This window comes from Sabethes cyaneus, chromosome 1, assembly GCF_943734655.1.
Source record: "Sabethes cyaneus chromosome 1, idSabCyanKW18_F2, whole genome shotgun sequence".
NCBI classification, from domain to species: domain Eukaryota; kingdom Metazoa; phylum Arthropoda; class Insecta; order Diptera; family Culicidae; genus Sabethes; species Sabethes cyaneus.
The window spans coordinates 62,118,710-62,137,870 of NC_071353.1; the positions used below are offsets into that span (position 1 = coordinate 62,118,710).

General features: G+C 37.5%; 1 protein-coding gene across 1 annotated transcript in view; it reads right to left on the reverse strand.

Moving 5' to 3' along the window:
* Nucleotides 1-19,161, reverse strand: part of LOC128743817 (homeobox protein Nkx-2.1) — an 84,508-nt gene that overhangs the window by 21,804 nt on the left and 43,543 nt on the right. The window contains exon 4 of the mRNA XM_053840494.1: nucleotides 17,165-17,260. Within this exon, the coding sequence (XP_053696469.1) occupies nucleotides 17,165-17,260 (96 nt within the window). The remainder of the gene's footprint in view (nucleotides 1-17,164; nucleotides 17,261-19,161) is intronic.

Here is a 19,161-nt window from a genome sequence, read left to right on the forward strand (position 1 = left end):
CTTCGTGTCAGTAATCAGCTGCAAATAAACATTGTCAGCACTATAAGAAGGTTAGCAGTAAAGTAGCCGTATATTTTGCATTTAAGGTGACTTGAATAGCATTGGTGATGCTTATTGGTTACCTGGGAGTTTTTTCGGGATAAGAAGCGCCGTCTGGAAATTATAGAGCTCGAGGTCATGGAATAGCTGTATCGGTCTCGCGAAACGCGTGATTTCTGCAAGAAACTGATTGGCAAGAACAAAATTGGGAAACACTTGAGAAAGACAAGAGAACATATAGATTCAAAAATTAACAACATTAGGATCGTAGCACTAGCCCTGCAATTGTCCTGTACTCTAACAGCTGGCTGTGAAGTCTGTCCTAGAAAAAATAAAATTGCTAAAGTTTTGACATAATTTTTCTCCAATAGACTCTATCGAAAACTATAAATGCACTTTGTTAAATAAATACTTTTTTATAATAGTGCTTACTTCTAATTCCTAATTCAAGTAGTATTTTTAGGAAGCGTAGGCGAGTTAGCTTTTCTCCTAACACTACCCTAAGCATATGCACAGCGCTTTCTCTGACCATTCTTACCATTTTGGGCCAACCTCTTTAAAATTGTCTATCCGCTGATTTTATGTGTTTCCTCAGGTTCGTCTTAGTAAAGGCCGAAAAAGTTTCGATAGGACGAATCTCTGAGCAGTTTGGTGGGTTCATGTACCTCGGTACGCATGTAGCATTGTTGGCTTCATACCACTCTAGCGCATCCTTACAGTAATTACAGGAAGCAAGATTAGGCCAAACGATTGCAGCAATTTGCAAGATTGTTAAATACGCTCTTTGAAGGGTAAAAACCTTTTTTGCAGAAACTGTTTCAATGTATAATTTTTCATTTTCATTTTTCATTCTGTTGTACTGAATGGACGAGACATTTTTTCACATTCATATATGGCTTGACACACACACAACCTTCTTGCCGAATTTTTCAGGTTAAACGGTCTTCACTGATCCAGGGACATTCTTCTCCTTCGCTAGAGTATAAAACTGCGGTCACGGTAGAGTTTTATCGATTGATTATGTAGGTCGTCATCCATGATAATACATCCCGATCTCATGGTCAGCAGTTTTTCGTACAGCTTCCGAGCCTTCGGTTGCACGGATTCCGTCTGTTCGGTGCTTCGTTCTGGCTGCTTCTGCTTCCGACGGGTCTGCAGGCCCATTCTCTCTTTGGCACGCACAACGCTAGTCGCTGCGTCACTGATGAACTGACCTTACTTACTTAAAAGCGAGCGATCGCTTATGTCAACCAGCAGAGACATGTTCAAAAGAACGGGTGGCAGATTCATGCAAAATTCAGTTTGTTATGAAATATGTATGAATGTCGGAAACAGTGCATTAATTTCTTTAATTAAATGCATAAATCGATCATCAAGTAATTTTTACAAAGGTATTTGTATCATTCACTTGTGCTCTTGGAGTTTTTTTATGTTTATAGGTCACGAATAGGTGAAGACATTCTGCCTAACCTGTTCTCTACTTTTCCAAAATAAATAGTGATTTGTTGTGCAGATGGTAATACAAACACATTTTGATTAAAATTTTTGGGACACATGTTTTCTAAGGAAAATATATGGCATATCCACGGCATACCGGTTCGTCGGTGGCCGGGTTATGTAGTTGTTTTCGCCACATCTCGTACTGATGCCGAAGAATGTCGCTTGTAGTAATCCCTTATCTTCTTGTCCAGTATAGGGTCTACCAGACCAGGTTTACTATTGCGTCTCGGAGAATTTTTGAATGCACTGTTCTGCGTACTTCCTCAATGCGGTTTGACGCTGCGTTCTTAGCTACACTGAGAAAACTTTTCGTATAGTTTCTATGTGTCCCACATATAGATTTTTGCAATGTGCCCAGTAAATGGTCTTTATGTGCCAAACAGTTATCATTTATGTGCATGCGAAAAATTTGCACATGCTATTCATATGCGTATAATTTTTATGTTTATTTCTGGGAAGATTGTGTTATATGCGGCACATAATAATCATATAGAATTTCTTATGGAAATTTACTATAGTTATGTGTAGAATATTTTGAGTGTAGTTTTCTGATCGAAAGACCACTCACGATATCTCATTTGTAAACAATCCATTTTCTTTGCCCGGCAGAAAGGTCAAGTATTTTAAAACTTCCGCGCGAAATACCAAAAAAAGATGGCAGCTTTTTCATTTGAATGTCAACAACAGGAACCAGCCGAAATCGACGATTACTATTTAGTGATTTATTATTATCGGAACAGTCTCATCGTTACCTATTTGCTTCTAATTAACTAGAGATTAACTGGAGAGATACTGGGTAGAGGAAAGAAGGATACTCTTGTTTGAAAACTCTAATAACGAAAACTGTAATTGCTAGTAATAAATGTTGAGCAATTGCTGTAAAGTGAATAATAATATAATAATTTTTGCAAGGGCTTTTTGGCGGTTTTCAAATATTTGTAACAAGAAGCAAAAAATAAAATTAGAAATATTAGCAGTATACAAAATTCTTTATCCTGATATTACTCATGATATTTTCATAGCTTGCTGCTTGCTATACTTTTCATCAATCAACGCACAGCACAATTGCATCGATTTTTTTGCAAGGCAATATTTTTCCACCATGCAGTGCGTTAAGTTGACGGAAGTCCAACAGACAGAGCGCGCGCGCTCTTGTTCACAAGTGGATGCTCTCTAAAACGAGTTGGCAGCCATATTTTATTTTCTAATTTTTGTATCATACGGGCTCCACTCCACTTCAAGCGGACGCGCGCTATCTGCTGCCATATATTGCTGCAATTGAGCGGCCAAACTTTTCGCTTTCGCGGATAGTGCGCGGACACGAACGCCCACACTTGAACATATACGAACACATGATCACACCACTAACTGCTTGCTACAGTTGGAGTTGTTATGAGAGGCGAAACTTTTTTATTATAAATTGAATTTCTAAAACGAAGTGTCACTTTAATGCTACTAATAGTCTATTTGAAGTGAGGCAAATCCAATGAAGGGCTGCCTGTGTTCCGATTTGTCATGACTACTTATTATTCACTTTTCCAGTGATTAAATGCCTTATTCGGCACAAAGGTACGGTTATAAATCTGTGATGTTTGTTCAGAACCATTGTGTAATTTTGATACTTTTCACAGCAAGAGGTGCTATAATCTTATGAACAACTTTTTTTCGTGATCGTTTTCTAATATAAATGTTAGTGATGAAGATTTTTTTTCTTATTTATGATGAATGCATGCGACTGGTTCAATACTTGAGTTTCCAGATTGCAACTCACCCGTATCCCATAAAAAACACTTTGTTTTGTAATCTGATTAATACATTTTGATATTACACAGATTTTTTTTCGCATGTGCATCTCTCGGTTTTGTCAGAACCATCAGGCCTTATTGTACAGGAGGTAGGCTTACGAGAGGACGAATAAAAAATTGAGGGTGAAAAGAAGAACAAGCATCCTAGAGACGTTGTGGTTCACCCTATTGTGTTTATGGTGGCTGTAATGGCATGAAGCATACTTTGATAAAAAAACTGGGCCTAGCTTCTGAATGATTTTACACCCAAACGGTGCATGAAGTGATGTCAGACTGAGCACAACGCATTGAGTGGGGTCTCATAACCCGACGGGAAGTCGCAATTGTTATATGTACGCATTTCGAAGCAGGGCCGATGGTCTTTGGACAATACAAAACTCTTTAAGGTACTTGCGAATTTGGCCCATTCAGCTCGTTTCTTGTAGTCAAAAGCCTTAATAGATATATCCCGCAGCTGCATATGTTTATGATATACGCCTGCTGCTGTATTGGGGTAAATTTCACAGGTTTAATAAAAGTTTTATTGGGGATTTTTTTCGATTAAATTTATCAAACATAAAAAATAAATTATTAACTTTTGTTTTTTTTTGTAAACTTGATCAAAATTCATAAAATGACTTTGGTAAGTATTTATTGCAGTTAATGATCCTAAAAGATATGAGATATCCTAGCTTGCTGTGGTTAACTCTGCGCGAAGCAGTGTTATGAAATATGAAAGAAACTATGGCTTTGGTGAATTCTTGCCTACAATGGTACTATGTATAACTTATTTAACCCAATTTAATTCATTTGGTAAGAAAAAGAAATCTGTCAAATTCACGTTGCGATGAAGATTTTTAAGAAAGAGTTTGATTTTACAACGGTAGTTTGGGGTGTATGGCATGATTCTCAGTTTCACACATCTACGCTCGTTCTATATCATAATCCAATGCGAGAGTTGTCCGACTTTATCAGATGGCGGATAACGTCAGAGTGGCGATGCTGAACTCATACCACTAGATTTAAACTAGAGTGCTTTGGTTTTATATATCGATAATCGATATATAAGAAACGAAATATATTTTACTTTCTGTTCGGTGTACGTCCATAAACATAATGCTTGGCGGTTTTTTTAAATTTTTAAATGAACAATTAATATTTACAATAAAAGTTTTAATAAAGGGAAAACGCATTGGATTTTTGCTATCATAAATTTGCAGCAGAGGTTGGAAAGTTCGCAAATTGAAAGGATACCAAACGAAATGTACATGAGAAAATAGAGAAACGAATATGTAGGGTTTTTTCTAATTCCCGTCGTAATAAGTAAAGCCATTCTAATTTTCAGCATTTGTTGGAAGGATTTAAATACTCCAAAAGTTCTTGTGCTTGTGCTGTGACTAAAACACACTTATCTTCCGACCCGTGAACTTTGAAATCACTGAAAAGCGACTATTAAAGCATATTATTGAAATTATGCAACTGACTTTATTTCTAAAATTCGTCGTACCGTTTTAAAATCCGTCCATCAAAATTTTTCATCGTCCGAACTAAAAATCACAACAATGTTTACGAAGCTAACGCGCATGTATTTGTGTAGGACGGCATGACAAATGTTATTCTACAAAATTTCTGCAGGCCAGACAAATTTTCCTGGCTGTAGAATAACGACAATGCTTTGCGTGAGTTATTTTGATTTATGAATGACGGAAATTAAAAGGATTAGTCGACATTGTCTTCTTCGTCGCACGAAAAAACGTAGGAAATTTGACTGGTAGGACTTCTTTAATGATAAAAAGCATTTAAATAGATCTCCAGCTCACTTTAATTGATCGCGTATGATTGACAACTAACTAAAATATTAGGGAATAACTAGTTTTGCATTGTGTGTCATAAAAATGCTGATATTTAATAATTTGATAATTTAATTTAATAATTTGTGTTAGATAGGACGGGAATAGGCAATTACGACGATGTAGCAACATACCCTAGTTCAATTCGCCTTTGACAAGAGATGCCAATGTTCATGATTTAACAGTTTTTTGGTGTGTTCCCTGATATACTAACAAGCTGCTGTTGCTTGTTTGTTTTGTGCTAACATTTTTTTATAACATAAGAAATGATTAAAAATTGCAAGGTGATCATACGAAACGCTATGATTAGAAAGATTAGAATTGCATTGCAAAGTTTCATCTCTGTTGTCAAATGGCACGGAATGCTTTGCGAATGAATGAAAAAATCACAGATTTTTATAACAGTGCTAATTACTAACAGCTAAATTCATGCGACAGCTCGCCCATTTGTGAGGCGAAGACTACCATTCTTCTGGTGAGGAAACCGTGTGACACCAAAACAAACAAAACAAATGATTGAACCACCCACCGGGGCGCGATAGACCGATTAGAATCGATTAACCTAAGAATGGGCAGCGCTTGTCAGTGCCAGTCGCTGCTGGGAGAAATTATTGCACCCTTAATCCAAACACCACCGTCCTCATTTGATCTAGATTTTGGGTGGCTGAATAGTCTGTGAAATTGGCGTGGTTTTTGTTGACGCGCGTTTGAATATTGCACGCGTTATTATTTTGAACAAAAGAGGGATAACTGTCATGCTCATTCAACTAGTGCCGTGTGCTTTCCTGTTGTATTTGCTTTTTCCAAACGACATAAATGCTAGCTGAATAGCAAACACATGCGCGTGTGTTGTTGTCGTTTTTGGAGAAATAACATACGCTTCTGTTCGGCGTTAACCATGTCCGTGTCAAATTGTTTAGATAGCAACGCGTAGAAACCAGACGAGGAAGGTCAGATTTTTCAAAACTATGTGATCCCTTTTTCTTTTGTGCGACTGCTGCGGAAAATTTTAAATTGAAAAACGTTTCACGGTATGCTGCGCTTCAATAGAGGGTGGTCTGGTGGAACCAGGCCCAACTGCAAAGATATGCAAGAATATTTTTCCAAACGAATGCTACTGCCATAACAATAGGCTATGTATTGATGTTAGGAAATGTGAATATAAAATGAGAAGATTTTGGCTTCGAGACTCTGACATCGATTATTTCATTGGAAGTTTATACAGCACAAGAATAACTCACGGTTTTACATCATCCACGAGTGCTGGAATATACAGGATATAGGAACTCAAATAATTTGAGATTTTGGATTTAGAAATGAAATTAAATTGTGTAGAATAATTATAAATTATTTTCGAATGTCTGAGTAGAACTGACGAATGAACGAGAAATAAAAGTTTGGAAGATTAATTCTGGCGACCTTCACCAAGCAAAGTATATAAATTCCTATACTGCTTCATATCCTTCCCCAACCAGCTCCACCTCGGCACAAATATCATTTGGACTCCCACGTTTCTTGCTAGCAGCACAGAACAGAAGTGGAAGTAAGAATCCAAGCACGTACATGCTACTTTCTACAGATACTATCGAACCTGGCGGTAGCGAGTCACTTTTTTCCACGAAAACAGACGAACGCATACGAATGCACACGAAAGCATGTGAAAGCCGCTATGCGATTGGCACCGAGCGTTCTGCCTATATTGCTGTTATTCGCTTCTATGCAGAGCTGCCACAAATACAGATATTTGTGCATACATAAATTTGGGACTCATCAATTATTTCAGTTGCTGTGATTTCTGGCTCTACTAATGTTCCTGAATTTAAAAGTAGTCCATAAACTATTTATGTTATTTAAAAGATTAGATCAAGAAAATTAAATACTCCGGAGAAAACGGTAGGGTCCCAAATTTATGCATGCACAAATATCTGTATTTATGGCAGCTCTGCTTCTATGCGAAAACCTTCCCTAAGAAAAATAAAAACTAAAAAGACTCAGTTACCAGTTTTGATCGCCGAATCGTTCGGACTTCCACTACTGTTCTGTGCTAGCAGTCATGTACTTCGTTTTGGCGGTATCAATGGTAAAGGGTCAAACTACAGAGACTATAGGTTACAGAGGCGTCGAGGCACTCAAAATACGCTAAATTTTGAATCAAAACGGGAAGTTACCTTTATTTGTGATGGTACTCCCAGTTTTGATTCAAAATTAAGCGGTTTTTGAGTGCCTCGTCGCCTCTGTAACCTATAGTCTCTGTAGGTCAAACAGAACGCTGCGTCAACGCATCCGTCAGCGTCAATTTGACAGTAAGCCCATGGGAAAACTCTCAGAATAACGCTGACGGACGCGTTAACGCAGCATTCTGTTTGGCCCTTAAGTCCCAATCTCGCTGCTTGCCATTTAAAATGCCCTAAAGTCCCTTCCACTGCTCTACGGTTGATTTCGATGATATCGACCTTCTTGGCAAAACCAAGAGGCACGTGAGATTGCGTGATGATAGTTCCGTTCCTTTCCACGTTTTCTCTTTGTATTGTACCTTCCAAGGCAATGTTGAATAGCAGGTGAGACAGTGCATTCCCTTATTTCAGTTCAGCCAACGTCACGAAAGCGGCCGAGGTCATTTTGTCCCATCTTGCGTCGCACGAATCAGCGACTTTAGTTTTGTTGGAAAACCATTTTCCCGTATTATCTGCCACAGCTCATTTGGCTTGACTGAGTCGTACGCCAACTACCAATTTCTCATAGTTGAACTATAAATTATGGTATGGAACAAATTTCAAATGATTTAAGAGCTAACAGACAATTAACTAATGTTTTAAATATATGCCACTTTCCACCATTAGGTAGATCAATTCGACTTTTTGTATCAAGGTGTTTGGCTCAATCAGTCGGGTATGAAATGGGGAAAGCAAATGAGGAGCATCCAATATAGCTCTAGCTATCCCAAGCTCCTACCTAGCGCCTCCACGTAGCCATACCCGGTAATGCTCTATTGAGTAGCCAAGCTAGGAGGTGCGATACTGGGTGATTCCCGGCTGCCTGATCTCAAACTGCGGTTTTGGGCAGACGGCAGAGCCACACGACCTTGCTAACAGGTAAGCATAACATAAGTAGTGAAAACTTACACCAATACGAGTGTTAATACTGCGCATGGATACCAGAAGACAAAATTAAATTAATTATTAGAAGCACTTATGAAACTTAAAGGACGCAACTGTGTTTCATTCGAGGGACTGCTGGTGAGATTGTTCTATTTTTGCTCATATATATCACATTTCATACATAAACTAGAATCGAGAAGAGGGAGGGACCATGAGAGCACTTGTTTGAAGCTGTGTGCCTAGGGAGAGTGAAACAGTCAACTTTCTAGGGTTAATCTTGGCCCGATTAACAACACATCGTGGATAATGAGCGAGCTCTTCTCCCTACCTGCTGGAGTCATTCTGCATTAAGAGTTAAGACGGTTTATTCAACGATTGACTCAGGCGACTTAACCCTTGGAAGGAGATTCTCTAAATCCTCGGTACATCTAAGTGATGTTGCTTATCGACCAATTCCCTTTTGGCCCTTCATACAAGAGTTGGGAAGTATGACCAATCGTTGAATACGTACAACTCTTTTTGAAATGATAGGCTGATTGCTATGAACGAATGTTCTGCTAGGGCAGGTGGTAGTATCATATACACTCAAGTTGCTTTTTACGCGAAGGATACGTCCCGCGTAAATCAAAACCGCGTAAATTCCAAACATCGCGTAAAAAGCCGCGTTAATTCTAAAATTCGCGTAAAAACCGCGTAAAAAGCGACTGCAGTGTATTCATATATTCATATTCAAGGTGTTAGGCTCAAACAGTCCGAAGTTTTGGTATATTGCTCGGTTTTATCAAAGGCTTATCGCCTTCCAAAAATCAGCTATTTTTGTTTGAAGAAACCTGAGAAATTGCGATGAGCAAACAGTACCACCCAAGCAGAGCTGCCATAAATACAGATATTTGTGCATGCATAAATTTGGGACCCTACCGTTTTCTCCGGATTATTTTGTTTTCTCGATCTAATTTTATAAATAACATAAATAGTTTATGAAGTACTTTAAAATTCAGGAACATTAGTAGAGCCAGAAATCACAGCAACTGAAATAATTGATGGGTCCCAAATTTATGCATGCACAAATATCTGTATTTGTGGCAGCTCTGCACCCAAGGGCCTATAGAGCTTTCTGACAGCTCAAGCACCCATACTAGCGAACACGAAATACGCGTGTATACAGTGGACCCCCGTTCGTTTGAACGATTCCTCATGCAAACTAACGGGGTTACTTTTTAATTTGAACAACTGGTAACCCGAAATATGCTGAAACCTGTGTAAACTGGCCGCCCTGCTCTTTGTGATTGTTCGCAAGTGCGAATATTGCATTTTCCGATCGGATTTCTCTCTTAATCGTTAGGAAAACGAAATGTGAAACCGATTAAACACGCTAGGTCAGTACAAACGAATCGTGTTTATGTGCATTGTCTGCATAAACAAATGATGTCATGTTGAGAATGACATTTGAACCATTTTTAATTTGCACGTCGTGCAAACCAACGGGGTTCAAATTAAAAAGTGTTCAGATTAAAAATGGTCAAACGAACGGGGGTCTACGGTATATTGCGCTCTTCACACTCAATTGGACTGCTCAGTTATAAAGTGCAACCTTCAAAGCTGTGATGAAAAGTGTGCTACTGATAATATCGCTAGTAATCTTATATCGATAATACCATCAAACTTTATCGTCATGGAAGAATATCGAAAATTGGAGGGTTTAAAGTGAAATCTTCTTCTTGATTTGTTATTATTTTAACATTTTTGTTCTATTTCTTACGTATTTTTGCTTATACAGTCATATTATCGTTATTAATTATTAACGATAAGAAAACTTGATCCATAATCGTTATAGATTTTGATCGGCATTTCCCATCATTACAACTCTCCCATCTGAGCTGACATTTGATTTAGCAGTGGCGCCAGTACCAGTTGTAGGGAAAGCAAATAGTATTTAATTTTTCATTTATTTCATATATGCTGCATATTTATTCAAGTTATGTATTATGCGTGGAATTATGTATTTAGAAACTATTTTTATATTATTCTCTGCGTCGATAACAACTCTACGTAAGCATTAGAATTTAAATAAATAAATCAACCAAGATTCATGGGTTTTTCCCACGAAATTTTGGCAACTTTTCTCACCTACAAAATGTGTGACTGGACAAGTGTGTTCAAAATCCAACTTTCAATGCAAAGAGCAATACATGATATTTGCCTCATTTTGGGGTAGAGCTGATGCCTGTTTGCCTCATTTTCAAGCACCAACACACACACAAATGGAAAGGTCTATTCACCGGATTGCTGTACTTCAACAGCAGATCAAAAGGGAGTCAGATGGTTAATGTGTTGGAGGTTTTCAAGTGTTGCCAGTATACCGGCAATATAATTAATTTTGTATGGATTTCTACTCAATATGCTGAATATGCCCAAGAGTATAGCTACTATATATATAGTTCGGCGGATACAAAAATCGGGAGCCAATTAAACGTCAAAAGCGGAGCCAAACGTTTTTCAAAATTCGAATTGTGGGAGTAATGTTAATAAACACACTTTATTTTCATAGAACTATTGCGCTCTTCGCACTCAATTGGACTGCTCAGTTATAAAGTGCAACCTTCAAAGCTGTGATGAAAAGTGTGCTACTGATAATATCGCTAGTAATCTTATATCGATAATACCATCAAACTTTATCGTCACAGAAGAATATCGAAAATTGGAGGGTTAAAAGTGAAATCCTCTTCTTGATTTGTTATTATTTTAACATTTTTGTTCTATTTCTTACGTATTTTTGCTTATAATGTCATATTATCGTTATTAATTATTAACGATAAGAAAACTTTATCAATAATCGTTATAGATTTTGATCGGCATTTCCCATCATTGCAACTCTCCCATCTGAGCTGACATTTGATTTAGCAGTGGCGCCAGTACCAGTTGTAGGAAAAACAAATAGTATTTAATTTTTCATTTATTTCATATATGCTGCATATTTGTTCAAGTTATGAATTATGCGTGGAATTATGTATTTAGAAACAATTTTTATATTATTCTTAGCGTCGATAACAACTCTACGTAACCATTAGAGTTCAAATAGGAATCAACCAAGATTCATGGGGTTTTCCTACGAAATTTTGGCAACTTTTCTCACCTACAAAATGTGTGACTGAACAAGTGTGTTCAAAATCCAACTTTCAATGCAAAGAGCAATAGTCATTTTCAACACCCGAGAGCGATTATTTTCCGTAAAAACCTGCACATTTATCCCCAAGTAACCAGTGAGCACTTAAAGAAGCAGAAATCTAGCTTTTTATTAGCCTATGGTGCACACCATATCGTGCAGTATAGTTCAATATGCCTATAAAAAGCAGCTAGAAAGCCGGTTTTGGCGAAATATCCGGCTACATTAGTGCTTGGAGCTTTACAAAAGTCATAAAACGTAACGCCTGTTGCGTAACGGTAAAACGTCAAACATAAAAAAATGCGAAAAATATATTGTACATCCTTTTTTATCTTCCCTCTCTGTTATGCTTAATTGCTTATATGGCGTACTTTGTTGACGTTTCAAGATTGCTTTTTGTTATTTTCTTTTTCGGTTAGAATTGAACCGCCAGCCAATCTGTCGATAGGAATAGGAATAGAGGAGTAGGGCAACGCCTTTACCAGTTGATCTGTAAACGGTAGTTGCGAGTAAGCTGCCAATAGCTCTACTTAAATTACCGAAATTCTTAACTCGGATGTTTGATTTGCTTATCAAGGCGGAATGAAGGGAAAGATTTTGTTTTTCACATATCTTCCATAAGTTGCGCTTTGGGAGAATTACCTACCTTTTATTTTCTTTTTATGTGATGGCATACATGTATAGAAATATTTCTTGCATATTATCCGTATGCATATGCCCTATAGATTCGTGTTGATGTTTATTCAATCGGCGGTGCAGGATTTTGCGTAAGACAAAAAGAGAGGGAAGCATTTTTTCTGTTATCACGCGTACGTTCGCAAGGAGATTTCCTGCAAGTGTGAGCAGTGTTCAAAATCTCTTTTGATGCCGGTAACGGCAATAAAGCTTGCTTAGAGCATCTAATCAGCTTTTCATAGTGCTTCAAGTAAATATTAATTCAGCATTGAGAATGCCATTTTAAAGCTGCTATGCTTTGACAATGCTGAATTATATCTGGCAGCATGTAACTTGCAAATTTAGAGCAGCTTTCAAGCTTAATTCAGTGCTTAGCGGTTACCTGGGTCCATAATTTCAAATTTAATTTCAAAAATCAGGAATGCCAACTCGCCTGGTTTTCTATCCGCCGAACTATATACACTCAACCCCCGCTAATATGAAAAACACCCGTTCAGATCAGGTGAATTCATTTTTAATCTGAATATTTGGTAACTCTATTCATTTTCACATACGCGCCAGGCGCCCACCCTATGACTTTGTTGTTTTGATTTGACGAAAACAAACGTTTTGAAAACATGTCGAATATGCGCGAATTCTAAACACCCAGATTGTAGAAGAGGAAATTTGCACGATAGTATCAACTAAAATGGTCTATTTTGAGAGTTGGAGAGAGATAAGTTGCATATGAGCTAGATTGCCAAAACTGCTGAGCAAGAGGAAACGTATTAAGGTTCTTTGCTTTTTTTTTAATTTGCCCGGTCAACTTAACCGTCAATTGTGTATGACGCTTGATCAGTTTTTAATGTGAACGCATTCATACCAACGGGGTTCAGATTAAAAATGTTCAGATTAAGGAAGGTCATTCCAGCGGGGGTACACGGTATATAGTAACTATACCCAAGAGCGCTTCTATCATTGGCGCCTTTGCCTAGCATCTTTGTTTGGTTTGTTTGTTTGGGCTGGACTAAAAGTCAAATGAATTTTCAATAAGCAAATGAAAATTTATTATTTCATGTCAGAATGCAATTTTTGTGTCCCTCAGAGGTTGGAAAACTCGCAAAATGAATAGATACACCGAGCATCGGCAAACGGTTTTTATCATGATAAAACACCTACGCGAGTGGTTCAATTCACCTATAACAATGAGCAACATACACTCACGCTTCGTAGCATCGCTGAATATACGAATATCGTGAGCAACGCAAAAGTGCGAATTAAGGGGAAACCGAAAATGGCTCAAAGATGGCTGGATAAATGTCTACCGTTCGATGCATGTATTGTTTTGTGCCTTAAAAATGCATATGTATTGGCAGAGCACGTAATCAGTGCTCCCAGTGCTGTTAGATTTCCTAAATCTTGTCATTCCATTTGTCGACCCGGTATATAACAACAAACGCTCAGCAAAACATAGTTGCTAATGGAAAATAAATTCAACGGATCATATAGATCATTACGTGTTCATAAAACGTATAATCTGGAATTGGTTAATAGATATTTGGTTGCGCACATATTTCGTTGTACTAGCGCTTTTCGAAAAAACAGCACCACGATCTCAAAGTTTCGCCACATCAATGAGCTTTTAAAGAGCTTTCTGCTTTTGCCGCATCGATAAGCTTAGAGAATGTAAACAAAGAACTCGCCTTCAATGCAAACGGAATAATTAGCTATCCTATTGAATGCATAGGATCAATAGGATTGCTGCTGCAAATCTTAGATGAATCGGAATGTCTTGATAAAGAAAATAAACCATATTTCGGGATTTTAGTAGTCGGTGCGGTTGGCTGTGGATCAGCTGTGTTTTTGTTCGCAAGCTCTGCCATTTGACATATAGTACCAATACTAATGCAACATTCAAATAAACGTTTAGGTTTTTAACGAACACATGAGATGTACAGTACAGTGTGTGTCGCTCTAACACAATAACGTTAGCCACTTTCGGTGTCTCCTTAACGCTTTCTGCTGCTTATAAAGCCACTAACACTACTTTAAACTATTCCCTTTTCGTGGTAATATTATTTTAAATACTTTCCGACGTTACCGGGCATTCTATATCCGAAAAATCGAACACACTCAATGTTCAATATTCAATTTTTGAACGAATTCTGATGTTCACATTGAGGTTCTGTTCGTGATAAAATTCAAAGCTGATGCGTGCATTATCGGCGAGGCAGGCGAATAGTGTATGTTCATGAGGGATGTTTATCGATTCAAATGATCACTTTTTCGCGAATTCTCCAACCACTGGTGTCCCTGCTGGATAAAAAGAAGTAGAATTGTTCTGTGATACAGTACTAACAGTTGTTTGATTTCCAGCATAAGTAAATGTGAACGGAATAGTTTATAATTCATACCAGCGTCGAGAGCGGTTACACGTAAGCGATTGCTACTATTTCTTTGGCCTAATTGAGTGCTAGTTGAGAAACAGTGTTTATGTTGTTCTATTAAATGAACGTCAAAACCAGCAGAATTTTTGAAATTTTGTGAAAGTAGTTATAACACATTAAAGCGTACGGGTGCTACATTCTTTTCATTATTGTTATGTAGCGGCAAAGTTTTTATTTCAGAAATCGCAGCAAGAAAAGCAATGGAGGCTGAATTTAGCAGCAGGCTGAAAACAGGTTATAAATAATTGTCAAAATTTTTGCTTGTACATAAATTGCCTCCGCTTCGGCACTTATATGTCCTTATAAGTTGTGAAATATACACACTTAAAAACTCGGCAAAATTTGCCGTGATTTGGACAGCCTAGCGTTCGGTGAAAACTTCGGTGGTGCTTGTCGACGTTTACGGATATTTACTAACGTTTGGTATTATAAAAATTTTTATGAAATTTTGATTTTAGTCTGTTCAAATCTCGGCAGAATTTTGTCGACTTCGGTGTTTTTCTAAGTGTATTCTTTTCGTGTGGATATGATTTTGTATTTTTTAATTTTACTAAAAACCATTAATTAATTGCCTTATTAACTACTGAACATATTAGTATTCATTATTTCAGATATTTTAAAACAGGTCGAACCTACCGTAAATTATCAAAAATGTCAAAATAATAAAAAAAAATAGTAATAAACCCGCACAGCTGGATGGATACCATTTTTTGTCTGTTTCTAAAATTACTGTACTTTATAAAATAACCGTTCATAAGTACTGACAGTCTCATATATTATTAAAAATAGAATAAACACTGATTCTGTAAAAAAAAATTAACAATATTTGATCCTAGACCTGACAAAATGATCATTTCCCTTAGGGTGCCGGACTTACCCCCCCGTACCCCTACTCTTCAATTAATAAAATGCGGTTCAAGTAGAAGTACACCCAAAAAAATCGGCATGTCATGTTTACGTGAAAACATAGGTAATTCTCATCCACCGCACTTTTCATGTGATGTTCACGTGAATTATTGGTAGCTCGCACCAGTGCTGGAAAAAATCACTTTATCGAAACTCAAAATGATTGATTTTGAGTCAATGCAATATCAAAACTCTTTTTTCCAGTAGTAATATGAATATCATTGGAATAAAAATTCATTGATAAACTAAGTCGCTGAGTATCGATGTTGCAGAATATTCGTTTCGAAAAATTCATAATGCGCTACAAAAAAGTCAGAGCTGAATATCATTTTCAGTTCCATTGCAGTGAATATGAATATCGGTTTCAGCGCCTTGCACTGAATATTTATATTCCAGTGGATTGGGACGCAAAAGATTGCAGTAGGCTTTGTGATGACAATTTACTTTAAAGTTGAGATAACTGTTTGTGCGGTTTGCGTTGAAATCTAATGTTTATGGCGAAAACAACGCTTAGTGAAAATATCAACACCTCGAGATGTAACTGACATTTTTGATACTGAGTATCATTTTTCTTTTCGAATTCGCTGATACTGATATTTGATATTCAGTTGGAAGATGGAATAATGATTATCTGTTCCAATAATATCGTGACTGGATATTGAAATTGATTTTCATGCTGATAAATATCAGCTACATAGGGAGCGACTTGATATTCAAATTTATGAGTATCAACTGATAATTTTAAGCACTGGCTCGCACTCATACTAGCCGGTTTACGTGCGCACCAGGTAGATTTTATCAACTTTTTCACATGAATTCGACGTGTCAATTTTTTAGACTGTAACAGCGTATCGCAAAAATTCGAACTACTTGCACACCGAGTTAGTGAAATCGTCAAACATCGTCAACGCCGAATCAACTGCACGTAATAAATAAAAGTGTTTGGGGAACATTTGCCGACAGCCAGGAAGCCTGGATCGGTCGAAAATCGAAAGACGAACGCCGCAGCGATGATAAAACGGGTGGCCAGCGCTTTCAGGCAGAACCCAAAGCACTCCACTCCACAGGAGATGTCGCAAGCAAGCTAGGAGTGTCGTCTACAACCGTGCAATTTGTACCTATTTAGATGATTTTTTTGAGCATTCGAATGAAGCAAAGCAATGGAAAATTGTTAAGTCCATGAAAATTCCATCCCTAAACAGTAAAATTACGTTCCTCGTACAATAATCAATAAATTGTCTTGACTTCTGATAGATATATTCATGAGTCAAGCTTGGATTTACTACCCAGGTAACCAATAAGCATTAGTATAAGCAGTAAATCAATCGTTTATTAGCATCCCTGGCGTTCTATACTGCAGGTTGCTGTTTATCAGTCTTTTGATTGCATAACTCTTGTAAATTGACATCCACAATTCTATTTAAATTCTTCTTGTTTGTAACTAGCTGCAAATAAGCATTGTCAGCACTATAAGAAGGCTAGCAGTAAAGTAGCTTCATATTTTGCGGCAACTTAAATGCTTATTGGCTTGCATTTAAATTGCATTGCAAGTGCTTATTGGTTACCTGGGTAGGCTTAAAATTGGGTCAACATGTCTCACCAGAAGCTAGAGCTACTGACCTCGCGGTTATAGCAGTATCACGAAATGGATTCCCGAGATTCGATCTCATTTGTTTGGTGGATTTGATAAATATTTTGTTTTCGACTATAGCTACCAACTTACCTGCGTAGGTGTAAGGTGTATCAAACTGGCTAAGTGTTCCCGTTCGGGCGCAGACAGGTACTTTTGTTGTTTGAACCTTCGCTCTAATTCATAGACCTGTTGTACGAGAGGGAAATAAATAGCAATTAAGAAAAAGATTGGTAATAATATCGGAATTTCTAATAAATCGTTAAACAAATGATACATGACCAAATTAATAAAATTTTCGTTTATTAGATTTTTTTTTGCATTCAAAAATGCTCCGTACGCCCCGCATATTGTCATTTCGTTACACTTATTGTGGTGTTTGTATGTCAATATAAATCTTCTATATCGTGCCCAATTCCAAATGTACGACTTTGTCTATGTATCCGTTCGACAGCAATGTGCCTGGTTCCTTTCTTTCAATATTAGTTTGTTGATGAAACTTGGCATTTTCATCTGAAGTGCTTTGTAAATAGATATTCCCAGGGAGTATATTTTTTCGGACCAACTTTTGTTTATATAAATGGTCCCTCTTTCCTCCAGCGAACGTTCGTTCCAGTTTCTGATAAAAGGGAAAGGATTTTTCTGACGTTCAATCCGGTAGCAGTCTTTCGAATGGAGAATCCTCTCTGATGCAGCTACTGTAAATTGTGTGTGTATATAATGTTATTTTACTTTATGTAATAATAATAACAATAATCCATTCCTAGCAGTCTCTCAGTTTGCGTACTGAACTTAATAGATACGATGATAAATGCAATCTACCATCGTTGTCGTGGTACCGTCTGTAGACGTCAGACAGCCAAGTTTATGCTGCAATGAGAGCAGAAAAGCCAACCATGAACCATACCGCCCCGGTTGGACACCGTGCAAATAAATCATCGTCACTGCCATCGTCGTCATCTGAATCATCATCATCATCATAAATAATGAAACTCAGGCAGAGAGTCGGCATTTATATGTTTCGGAGATGGCAAAATCCGTCGGGTGTTGTTCTGAGCAACGGAAATTTTCAGCATTGAGTACGTAAACCCTCCATGGATTGAGTGAAGATTTATGAGGATTTAATTCGACCAAACATCACCGGCAATGTGATGAACTGTTTCGGAGGGGAGGTGACCTATGAAATTTAATTCCATAATGAAACAATCCCAAATGTCAAGTAATTGCAATATATCTGGGGTTGAAATTAATTGAATTTTGATGAGCAACATTCTGGCTTTAGTAATTGTGATATAATGCTATCCCATAGAAGATAACACAACTCGTTGGATAGTTGGACAAACATTCAGGTACTCAGGTCGTACCCAAGGTCGTATAGATAGAAAACTGTGGTAGCGTCATGTTTTTGCTTAATCAGGCACCTTTTATCAACATCTTCGTTTCTGAACGCATACGAAAACAGAGATGTTTGCATTTGAGTCGGCAATCGTGCTTTCGTTTAAATATTTGCTTGATTTTAATTTTAAGTGGATGTCACTCTGGCCAGAGCGCGTGAATAAACGATGCTGCCGAAAAAAGTAATATCCCAGAAGCTTTGTTCTTATTCGTTTACAAATATATGTTTAAAGTGATCAGTAATGGTGTTTTAGCTATGACTGATTAGTCGACTCTTTGGCTGTCATATAGCCGAAAATACGTATTCAATTCTGCCGATTTCAATCTGAATTTCAGATTCGATTCAGGAGGAAGAAACCGTTTTGGAGAACGAATCTTCTTATGTAAATATTTGACAAAGTTTTTGTTGTCTCTTGTCATCACTCCCTTCAGATAGGATGACTACTGTTGCTGCTATGATGCTGCCTTTAATTTTGAAGTGCTTTGCCATCCCTGATGCTCTGACCGTTTGCTATATTTGAATTGTATAAACGAACTCCGCGCGGTGGCGACGATTCCGAACAATCTTCCAGCCGTCTCCTGCTATATTTGTAAATACTTTTATGCATGTTTCATGTTCGTTTTTCAAACACTGGCAGTCGCTAAATATTTGAACTAAATTTTTATACTCAGGTTGCTCGTAGAATTACCTGGAT